The 12500-nt window shown below is 36.3% G+C and overlaps 1 protein-coding gene across 1 annotated transcript in view; it reads right to left on the bottom strand.

Annotated features, from left to right (window-relative positions):
• Positions 1 to 5799: 5799 nt before the first annotated feature.
• LOC125047503 (tyrosine kinase receptor Cad96Ca-like) overlaps positions 5800 to 12500 on the bottom strand; it is a 25873-nt gene continuing 19172 nt past the window's right edge. The window contains exons 9-13 of the mRNA XM_047645745.1: positions 12128 to 12309; positions 11380 to 11519; positions 9856 to 9950; positions 8912 to 9006; positions 5800 to 8635 (exon numbers count right to left, since the gene is read on the bottom strand). Coding sequence (XP_047501701.1) covers positions 8456 to 8635; positions 8912 to 9006; positions 9856 to 9950; positions 11380 to 11519; positions 12128 to 12309 — 692 coding nt within the window. The 3' untranslated portion in view covers positions 5800 to 8455. The remainder of the gene's footprint in view (positions 8636 to 8911; positions 9007 to 9855; positions 9951 to 11379; positions 11520 to 12127; positions 12310 to 12500) is intronic.

Here is a 12500-nt window from a genome sequence, read left to right as displayed (position 1 = left end):
GATAAACGTGCAGCGAATAAAAAGATAAAGACAAAGGTAAATTGTAAACGTAAATGCTGATGTGCATTCTTGTCCTTTTTAACCTTACGCCTTACAATGATGATGATTAGCGTAAATTACAATGATCATAATGATGATACCACAACGGTAGTAATGGAAGTACTGATTATAATTGCAACTGCAATACGCTTGTAACAACATGAGCAATAGTAATGACAGTCAGAGAGATAATGATGAGAAAATAATAGTTGTCATATGAAATTTGCATTCACTAGATTTTTTCCCTCTTTATTTCTTTATGCAGTTAAATGTAGTTCATAGTGCAACACTGATATGATTTTGCTCTGATTTGTAATAAAGATAACTTGAAATTCCCATTTTTTCATCTCTAGTATCATGCAAATTGAAATCAAGGTCATGAAACTCCGTCTGTCGTTTACAAAGTCAAAAGAACATCTTTATTAAAATGGCAATAACTTGAAAATGGCAATGACATGAAAAGCCAATATCGTGGATTATTTTACGTCTATTGTTTGTTTTTCTTGTTTCTAGTCACGGGAGAAATAGGAGGGATGGGAGGGTGGGAGGGAGGGAAGGGGAGGGGAGAAAGAGGAAGGGAGGGAAGGGGAGGGGAGAGAGTAGGAAGGGAGGGAAGGGGAGGGGAAAAGGAGAAAGGGAGGGAAGGGGAGGGGAGAAAGGAGGAAGCGAGTAAAGGGGAGAGGAAATGAAGGGGAGGCAAATTTAAGATGAAAAGGGGAAGAGGGGAAAAAAGGAGAGACAGAGTGGGGAAGGAGAGAAAGGGAGATGTAAGGTAGATATGATAAGACAAATACAAGAAAAATTGATATGGGATTGAGCAACTAAAGGGAGGAGACAAGCGAAAGAGTGAAAAGAGATGAGAGGTAGAGGGAAGATGGGAGAGAAGGAGGAGAATATGTGAGAAAAGAACATGAGGACGAGGGAAAGAAAGAGAGCGATCGAGAGGGAGAATGAGGAAGGAACATGAAGTGAGGAAGCAAAGAGGAAGGAAGGTGAAGGGGAGAAAGTTGGGGGAGATTCTTGGTCACAAATCCACTCGAGGGGAAACGCGGATCAGTCAGGCAGCAAGAACCCAATTCATGAGCGGGGAGGGAGGGGGGAGGAGGGGAGGAGGGAGGGGAAGCTGTGACCAGTCGTGTCGAAAGAGTCAATTTGCATTTGGCTCTGACCTTATTTCAGTTTTGCATAGAGGGGCGTTTGTGACAAAGAGGGGTTGGGCACAAGCTTGTTTAAAGAGATTTTTTAAACTTGTATTCAGGCAGACAAACGCACATATACACACACATGCATATATATGTGTGTGTGTGTGTGTGTGTGTGTGTGTGTGTGTGTGTGTGTGTGTGTGTGTGTAGCATTACCATACACACACACACACAAACACATATATGTGTGTGTGTGTTTCTCTACGTCTGTATGTGTATAGTATTGTTTTTTGCGCATCAAAGAAACATAATGATTTCCCATAACAAAAGAGGAAAAAATGCCACAAAAACTTTGGAAGGCATCCAGGTCATCATCAATATTGAATCAATAAGGAAAATTCTTCACCAGAGATCACAACACATAAATACTCGATGATACACAAAGGACGACGAAACAGATAACGAACAGAGAGAGAGAACGAAACTAAGGAACAGATAGAGAAAAAGAGAATTGATAAAAATATTAATCATTAATTATGAAAGTTAAGGATTATAATAATCCACGAGAAATCGACAGTATTCTTATATGAGAGTCTCTCTCTCTCTCTCTCTCTCTCTCTCTCTCTCTCTCTCTCTCTCTCTCTCTCTCTCTCTCTCTCTCTCTCTCTCTCTCTCTCTCTCTCTCTCTCTTTCTCTTTCTGTCCGACCGACCTACCGACAGCCCGATAGACAGCCCGATAGACCGAGCGACCTACCGACAGAGAGCCAGACCTCTCTCTCTCTCTCTAACTCTCGCTCTCGCTCTCTTTCTCTCTCTCTCTCTCTCTCTCTCTCTCTCTCTCTCTCTCTCTCTCTCTCTCTCTCACTCTCTCTCTCTCTCTCTCTCTCTCTCTCTCTCTCTCTCTCTCTCTCGCTCTCTCTCTCTCTCTCTCTCTCATTCCTTCTTCTTCTCCCCATGCTCTCCAACCAAAATCGATCACTATAATAATCACGTCGGAGAATGTGACCAACGACCGTCATAACTCTACGGACTCGCCCGCCGTATTTCATAATCCCCGGTCTGTAGGTGGCTGATAGCGAGAGCAATTTCTCCTCGTATGTCCTCGGTCCATTGAGGCGTCACGAGCCCGGGCGCCCACGAGGCATTTTACGCGCTATCTGTGGCCGCCAGAGGGTGTGAAAGGGCGTAGGGAAGATGGGAGAAGGTGTGTGGCGGAAGGAATTGGCGGCAACTGTAGTTAAAATTGGCCGAGGGAGGGAGAAACTAATCGCTATGGACACTCATTCCCTGGGCGCCTGACTTGGCCGTTGAGGGCGGTGATGTATTGTACTGTTCTCCGTTTTTTTTTTTGGGTTTATTTGTTGTACTTGTTTCCTCTTATCTCCTTCTGCAAGAGCTTTTGAAAATTTAGTACATCATTCAGAGGAGAGGTTTTCAGTTGCTCTGAACAAAGGACTTTTCAGCAGTTATTGTGCTTTGTTAAAGGTATTAAACTAAGCAGCTTATAGTAAGTGTGTGTGTGTGTGTGTGTGTGAGTGTGTGTGTGTGTGTGTGTGAGTGTGTGTGTGTGTGTGTGTGTGTGTGTGTGTGTGTGTGTGTGTGTGTGTGTGTGTGTGTGTGTGTGTGTGTGTGTGTGTGTTTATATATATATATATATATATATATATATATATATATATATATATATATTTTATATATATATATATATAAATACACATATGTATCTATATCTATATATCTATCTTTCTATATATATATAAATACATTTCTATTTATGTGTGTAAATATATGTGTATGTATATATATATATATATATATATATATATATATATATATATATATATACATATATATATATATATATATATATATATATATATATATGTATGTGTGTATATATATGTATGTATATATATATGTGTGTATCCATATATATACATATGTATCCATATATATATACATATGTATGTGTATATATATATATATATATATATATATATATAAAATGTGTGTGTGTGTATATACATATGTGAATATATAGAGAGATCGAAAGATAGATTTTTTTTCTGTGCCGTATGAGAGCCTGACGTTGGCGACCATGATTAATTTCATATATATATATATATATATATATATATATATATATATATATATATATATACATATATGTATATATGTGTGTGTGTGTATGTGCGTTTGTGTGTGTGTGTGTGTATGTGTGTGTGTGTGTGTGTATATATATATATATATATATATATATATATATATATATGTATATGTGTGTGTGTGTGTATGTGTACACATATGTGTGTATATATATGTGCATGTGTGTGTGTATATATATGTGTGTATATATATATATATATATATATATATATATATATATATATATATATATATATATATGTATGAATACACGCCCGCAGACTGGTGGAATACTCCTTACTCAAGCTGCTGCCTAATTTCAACCTGAACATCGGCTTTTCTCCTGCCGATAGTCTCCTCGCTTCCCAAATCCTCCGGCTTCTCCCTTATACCGGCCTCCCTGATCCTCCGACCTGACCTGACCTCCCTTCGCTCCCGTTCGTCTGTCCTCCCCTGCCCCGTCTTCACCGCGTTGATCTCCTCTCTCTCTCGTATACTCCCTCCCCTTCTTTTTTCTCTTCAGACCTCAAGGTGGAATCCAGACATTCCGAAAATGTTGTCTCAATCTCAATAAACATAGTATGTTCACTGTGGCCTTTACTACCACATACATATATGTACATATGTGTATATATATGTGTGTGTGTGTGTGTGTGTGTGTGTGTGTGTGTGTGTGTGTGTGTGTGTGTGCATATATATGCATATATATATATATATATATATATATATATATATATATATATATATATTTATATATATATATGTATATAGATATATATATATATATATATATATATATATATATATATGCGTATATACAGAATGGTATGTTCCATGAGCCCGAATTCATTAATTAGCGAGTTCAGGTTTAGCGATAGATAATCAATGGATGATCCGGGATACATGACAATGAGCAAATCCTTTCTATTTCACTCCACAAAAATACAGCGTCCTATTTTCTCTTTTCCCTTTACTTTGTCCGTCGTCTTCTTTCACCCAAACGCAATTTTATTCAATGTTCACCCGCGGATGAACCATAAGGCAGGCAATATGGGCCGACGCATAGTATGTGTGTGTCGATCGGTCATTTCCACTCAAAAAATCTTTAAAACATACATTTATGATCCTGTAATGATAATAATAACAATAATGATAATAACAATAGTGATGATAATAACAATAGTAATAATAGTAATAATATTGATAACATTAATGATGATAATGATAATAATAATAATAATAATAATAATAATAATAATAATAATAATTATAATGATAATAATGATAGTAATAATAATAATAATAATGATAATAATAATAATGATAATGATTATGATTATGATAGCCATAATAAATAAGATAATAATGATAATAACAACAACAATGACAATAATAATGACAATATTGATTATGACAAAAATAATGCTAAAGTAACTGGAACAAATATATAGAATATGTTATAGTACTACTATCACTACTAGTATTAATAACAATGATAACAATAATGAAAATAACGATATTATTACTACTTTTACTGCTATCGCTAATAATAATAATGATATAGCAACGATAATAATAGAAATTATAATATTGATAATAATAGTGATAATGACAATGATAATTATGTCAATAATAATAATGATGATAAACATAAAAATAATAATAATGACAATAATAAACAAGATAATAGTAATAATGATATTACTACTAGTAATAATCATAATGATAAAGGTAACAATAATGATAACAATAATAATAATAAGAAGAAGAAGACGAAGAAGAAAAAGAAGAAGAAGAAGACAAAGAAGAAAAAGAAGAAAAAAGAAGAAGAATGTTAATAATAACGATAATAAAAAAAGTAATGATAATAATAATAATAGTAACAATGATGGTAATAATAATAATAATAACAATAATAGTTACTATTAATAATAAAAATAATAATAATAATATTGATAAAAACAACAATAATAAGGAAATTAATAATAATGATAATAATAATAATAATAATAATAATAATAATAATAATAGTAAGGATACTAATGATAATCATAATGATTGGACTATAATAGTAAGGACAATAATAACAACAACAACAATAATTTTGTTGTTAACGATGATTAAAGTAATATTATAATCATTATTAATATTATCAATATACGTACATAGACACACAGACACACGTGTGTGTGTGTGTCTGTGTTTGTGTGTGTGGATATATATATATATATATATATATATATATATATATATATATGTATGTGTATATATATATACATATATATACATATATGTGTGTGTACATGTATATATATATATATATATATATCCCAATCTCTCTCTCTCTCTCTCTATATATATATATATATATATATATAAATATATCTTAAGTCAAAATGAATCGTAAAATTTTGCACACCGACATTGCCATAATTAAGAACAAGCTTTCAAATGGGCAAACAAAACAAACAGTCAGTTCCAACAACTTTATTGATTACAAAATTAAAGAAAACGTATTGAGGACACAAGACTTACACAACAATGATAAATAAATATACACAAGAAGCGAACACAGAGTGCAGCCTCTCTTATTGTCCTGACTTGAACATGATGTAAGGAAGTAAGCACAACACATAGTAAGATGGTCCTTAGATATTCTGAGGCTGTAATGATCAACTCTGACTTGGAAATACAAACACAGTAACGTGTGAAGAGAACAAAAATGAGATGATACAGGGGTGTGGGGGAATACAGTAAGAGATAATAATAAATTTGAAACAGCATGGGAATCAAAGCAGATCACCCTCTTAAAGAAATTACGTGTTCCCTTTCTCTATCTGATGTCTATCTAGCATGTGTACTTTCTGGTTGCTTATACCTGAAGATGAGTCTAGTTTTTTTTTTACCGAAACGTTGTATTTTTGTTCGGTTTTAGTTTTATTTACTAGCTAAGGGTAATGTACAGTGTGCAACTATACAGTTTGAGGAAACGTAGATTTTTCTCGGATAAGCAATTTGAAATCATACATAATCATAAAGAAACAATTACATTGATAGGAAAATAAACTTACAAAATATCACACTGTCAGTATATACAAAAAAATGATGAATTTTGGTGTTGTGTATTATTGGCTTCATAGCATTACCTTTCAACATTTGTGACACAAAAGACTAGCACCACATCCATTATTATAGAAAAAAAATAGCAAAAGTAGGATTTACACATTTCTTTTACATCATAATATTCATTATTTACTACTTTTTATTTACTACTTTTTATCCGCTGTTCAAAGTAACTTTTAATGCAAAATAATAGATTTTAAATGGATTAACCAATATATTTTCTGTGTAAATTTGTTATATCTACTTCTAATAACAACACTAGTATTACAACAGTTTCATTTAACTATTGCTATCATCATCAACACCTTTGGAGTAGCAATAATGCTAATATTAATAATAATAATAACAATAATAATAATGACTAAAAATTATCATTATAATAGAACAATAGTTGCATCTAAATACTACTACAGAATCATTATCATTATCATCAACACTTACAATAATAATAATGATGATGATGTTTTCCTTAATAACATCAATGATAATAATAAAAAAACAACATCAATAGCATCCTTACTTTACCAAGCTTTCAATATACTGTGGTTATTTTGGCTTACTCTGACTGTTCATAATATTAATGGGAACTATATACACACAAGCTTAGTTAAAAAATAGAGTTAATCCATTTTCATAAATAAAATTTTATATAAACTGCTATGTTATATACTTTGTCACAATGAAGACATTGCACTCAACTTATCCTGATGACCTGAGCACCATATTTAGTAAAGGAAGCTTTATATTCACTCTATTGTCAAGAGATGTTACATTTTACAGATGGTATGTGTGTGTGTGTATGAGTGATTGTGTGTTTGTGTGTGTGTGTGTGTGTGTGTGTGTGTGTGTGTGTGTGTGTGTGTGTGTGTGTGTGTGTGTGTGTGTGTGTGTGTGTGTGTGTGTGCGCGCGCGCGCGAGCGTGCGACTGAAATTTCAGTAGAGACACTGGAGTGAAGCAATGCAAATACCACATGCCATTTTCAGCCTGCTTTTCATTGAGAAGAGAGTAACCCGTTCGTGGCCTCACACGAACATTCATGAGAACAAGAGTTTCTCATTCATGCATCGTGAAAATATTTGTGACAAGAGACTAGCGATGTTCATTCTGTAGGTATGTTATTTGTGGCATGTGTATCAACATTTTTTATCTAATGTATTGTCAAAACGAAACATTAGCATTATTTTTTCATTGTGTGAAAAAAAATATTTACCCTAACAAATATATCAGCAATAGGAAATATTTTGCTATCATTACAAGCATACAATATAGAGGAAAGCACATTTATTTTATTATTATTAAAATATATAGATGTCTCTGGTGGGAAAAATTACCAAACTGAATTCTTAAACAGTAGTTCAAAGATTCATAGCAAATATTATATAACATCTATGCCTTACACATATTCACATATGGTTCGATGCAGAATAATATAACAGTTCATATGTAGTGAAAAGGCAACCTGCAAGATCTTTATTCGAGAAAAACGCCACAAAAATTAAGCAGGTAATTATCTTACTACAGCGAAGAAGGTGATGTTTACGGTCCCTTTTTTAAACGTTCTCAGCCTAGATCACTTCCTGAATATAGCAGGAGAAAAGAGTATTTGCTATAAGAAATAACACAACTGGCAGAGATAATATTCCCGCATCCAGAACCACAGAATCCACATGTGTTATGATCCATTGCAAAGATAACCACAGACACACATTGCAAACAACCACATATCTACAATAACAACCACATCGTAACAACAACAGCTCTCCGTTTTCTTTTTTTAACAACAACCTCATCCTCATGAGAGCAACAGCTCTCCGATATGTGTTTTATTGTTTGTTTTTTCCTCAAACCTGAAAACCACTCCTCGTTTTTTTTTTTTTTTTTTTTTTTTTTTTTTTTATAACAACCACGTGCTCATAATGACAACACCTCTCTAACTTTCATTTTTTTTATCGTATTTTGTCGTGGTTTTCGTTTCGTTGAATACCCACCCCAGAGAACCAGGCTTTAGAGTAGTTCGCTCGTGTTCTCGGAGGTGAAGTTGTAGTACGAGTGATCGGGGAAGCGATCAAGTTCAATGTACTCGACCTCTGACAGAAGAAGGCCCTCTAGTGTCAGCACAAGCTCGGTAAAGGAAGGTCGTTCTTTGGAATCCTTGTCCCAGCAGTAGTACATGATGTTGTAGATCTGTGGGAAGGAGGAAGTTTTAATAGTTAAGGAGATGGTTTTGTGTTTTGGAAGAGTTAGATTCGTACATACAGAGTATTTAGTTGTTGTTTTTTAAATCAATTACCAGATGGAAAAGACAAGTGCACAAACACACAAACACACAAGCACACACACACACACACATACCACACACACACACACACACACACACACACACACACACACACACACACACACACACACACACACACACACACACACACACACACACAGTCCATTCGTCATGATGCCCACCTCTCTACGACAATGCTCGGGTTTCTCCAGGCGGTAACCTGCCTTGACCTTCCTCATGACCTCAGCAGCTCCCATGCCAGGGTAGGGTGTGGAGCCTGTCGAAAAAAAGACGTTAGATATATGACGATGATGTAATTGGAGTGGTAATCTAAATATCGTGAATGAATAAGCTTAATCAAAGGTAAAGTTAATCTGGCTATGTAATATCTAATATATATTTAGATATCTTAGATTATAAAAAAATGCAACTTTAATAATGAAAGTAATAACAAAAATAACTAGAAATAGCACTAATTTTTCTGATGATAACCGTAATATTAACAATACTTTAAAAGTCTCATGGGTGTTTATCATACATCCAGAGAAAATGTTGATATATCTATTTAAGTATGTAGGTACATATGTATGTGTGTATGCATATATGTACATATATCTATCTATCTATACATATAGAGAGAGAGAGATATATATAATATTTTATATATATATATATTTATATATATATATATATTTACATACGTATGTACGTAATGTATGTGTATATATATGTATGTATGTATGTATGTATGTATGTATGTATGTATGTATGTATGTATGTATGTATGTATGTATGTATGTATGTATGTATGTATGTACGTATGTATGTATGTCTATATGTATGTATGTATGTATGTCTATATGTATGTATGTATGTATGTCTATATGTATGTATGTATGTATGTATGTATGTATGTATGTATGTATGTATGTATGTACGTATGTATGTATGTCTATATGTATGTATGTATGTATGTCTATATGTATGAATGTATGTATGCATGAATGTATGCATGAATGTATGCATGAATGTATGCATGTATGTATGTATGTATGTATGTATGCATGTATGTATGCATGTACGTATGCACGCAATTACGTATATATGTATGCACGTATTCACTTACCAAGAGTGACAATCTCCCACAGCAAGACGCCGAAACTCCAGACATCAGACCTCGTAGTGAAGATGTTATCGAAGAGAGACTCAGGGGCCATCCATCTGGAAGAACACGGAAGCCAATGAGTGCGAATGTGAATTGGAAAATTTGATTTTGAAATTGACTGCTGCGAATTTGAAAGGTGGAACGGGAGGAGGTAGAGATGGGGGTGGGGGTGGGGGTGGGGGTGGGGATGGGGGTGGGGTGAGGGTGGGGTTAGTGGTGGAGAAGTTGGAGAGGAGGTGGTGGAGCAGGAGCAAGAGGATGATAATGATGTGGAGGAGGGTTAGGAGGATAAAAGGAAGGAGGAGGAGGAGGAGGAGGAGGAGGAGGGGGAGGAGGAGGAGGATAAAAGGAAGGAGGAGGAGGAGGATGAAGAGCAGGAGAAGGAGGAGGAGGAGATGGAGGAGGAGGAGGAGGAGGAGGAAGGGGAGGGGGAGGAGGGGGAGGAGGAGGAGGAGGAGGAGGAGGAGGAGGAGGAGGAGGAGGAGGAGGAGGAGGAGGAGGAGGAGGAGGAGGAGGAGGACGAGGAGTAGAAGAAAGAGGAAGAGGAGAAGAAGAAAGAGGAAGAGGAGGAGGAGGAGGAGGAGGAGGAGGAAGAAGAGGAAGAGGAAGAGGAAGAGGAAGAGGAAGAGGAGGAGGAAGAAGAGGAGGAGGAGGAAGAAGAGGAAGTGAAGGAGGAAGAGGAAGAGGAGGAGGAGGAGGAGGAGGAGGAGGAAGAGGAAGAGGAAGAGGAAGAGGAAGAGGAAGAGGAAGAGGAAGAGGAAGAGGAAGAGGAGGAGGAGGAGGAGAATGAGGAGGAGGAGGAGGAGGAGGAGGAGGAAGAAGAGGAAGAGGAAGAGGAAGAGGAGGAGGAGGGGGAAGAGGAAGAGGAGGAAGAAAAGGAAGATGAGGAGGAGGAGAAGGAAGAGGAGGAGGAGGAGGAGGAGGAAGAGGAAGAGGAAGAGGAAGAGGAAGAGGAAGAGGAAGAGGAAGAGGAAGAGGAGGAGGAGGAGGAGAATGAGGAGGAGGAGGAGGAGGAGGAGGAAGAGGAAGAGGAAGAGGAAGAGGAAGAGGAGGAGGAGGGGGAAGAGGAAGAGGAGGAAGAAAAGGAAGATGAGGAGGAGGAGAAGGAAGAGGAGGAGGAGGAGGAGGAGGAGGAGGAGGAGGAGGAGGAAGAAGAAGAAGATAAGGAAGAGGAAGAGGAAGAGGAAGAGGAAGAGGAGGAGGAAGAGGAGGGGAGGAGGATGAGGAGCAGGAGGAGGAGGAGGAGGAGGAGGAGGAAGAGGAAGAGGAAGAGGAGGAGGAAGAGGAAGAGGAAGAGGAGGAGGAAGAGGAAGAGAAGGAAAAACATAAAGAAAAGAAAAATAAGATAAGTAATCAAGGAAAACAAAAACAAAAAACACACACAAAAAAATTAGAAAAACCGAACAATCATATAAACTGACTCAAACAAGCTACCCCCCAATACCCACCCACCCACCCAACCCACCCTCGTCCACCCCCACCCACCTGATAGGCAATCTTCCATCGCTCTTCCTCTCGTAAACCCGGTTATTGGCAACGTCCCGCGCGAAGCCAAAATCGGCCACTTTGCAGATCTTGTCCTCACCCACTAGGATGTTGCGAGCTGCTAAGTCTCGGTGGATGACCTGCGGATTACGTAGGGGTTATTTTTCCTCTTTCTGTGTTTGTATTGTGGACTTTATTGACGGTGCGAGATTTGGTGAAATTGCATTGGTACCTTTATCTATATCTATATATATCTATCTATCTGTATATCTGTATATCTATCTATCTATTTATCTATATATCTATATACATACATAAACCATGTTGATTACCTATATATATTAATTGTTAATACATAACTTGCATTGGTACCTTTTACCTATATCTAGATCTATCTATCTATCTATCTATCTATCTATCTATCTATCTATATATCTATATATCTATCTATTTATCTATATATATATATATATACATAAACCATGTTGATTACCTATATATATATATTCATTGTTATTACATAACTTGTATTATTATTATTGGTTGTTTTTTTCGTTCATGAACTCTTATTCATCTTATCTATTATCATCATATCTATTCATTATCACGTCAATTGAAACCTTGAAAACAGTTCCCTTATCCACCGTCTTTATTATCAACATATCTATCAATTATCGTATCTTTTAAAACAATATCCTTATTCATCACTCATCAGAGATCCTGTTTACTCATCCTCTCGCTCACTGACCCCATTCCTGGCGAGGAATTCCATGCCCCTGCTGATCTGGTAGGCGAAGTGGATGAGGTCATGCGGGGTCAAGGAGGAGGAGGAGCCGTGGAGGTTGTCGTAGGGCGTGTCGGCTCGCGAGGCCCTTAGGTAACTCTGAAGTTTCCCTCCGATCATGTACTCGAGGATCACGAAAATCGGGTCTGGAAGAGAGGGGGGGTTAGTAGGCACAGAGGGCGGGGCGGTATTATTGGTGATGTCTTTGTCTCTTTCTCTATCTCTCTTTCTGTTTTTGTTTCTGTTTATCTTATCTTATCTTATCTTATCTTATCTTATCTCTCTCTCTCTCTCTCTCTCTCTCTCTCTCTCTCTCTCTCTCTCTCTCTCTCTCTCT

Source organism: Penaeus chinensis, chromosome 4 (assembly GCF_019202785.1).
Source record: "Penaeus chinensis breed Huanghai No. 1 chromosome 4, ASM1920278v2, whole genome shotgun sequence".
NCBI classification, from domain to species: Eukaryota; Metazoa; Arthropoda; class Malacostraca; order Decapoda; family Penaeidae; genus Penaeus; species Penaeus chinensis.
This window is presented reverse-complemented; position numbering and strand designations above follow the sequence as displayed.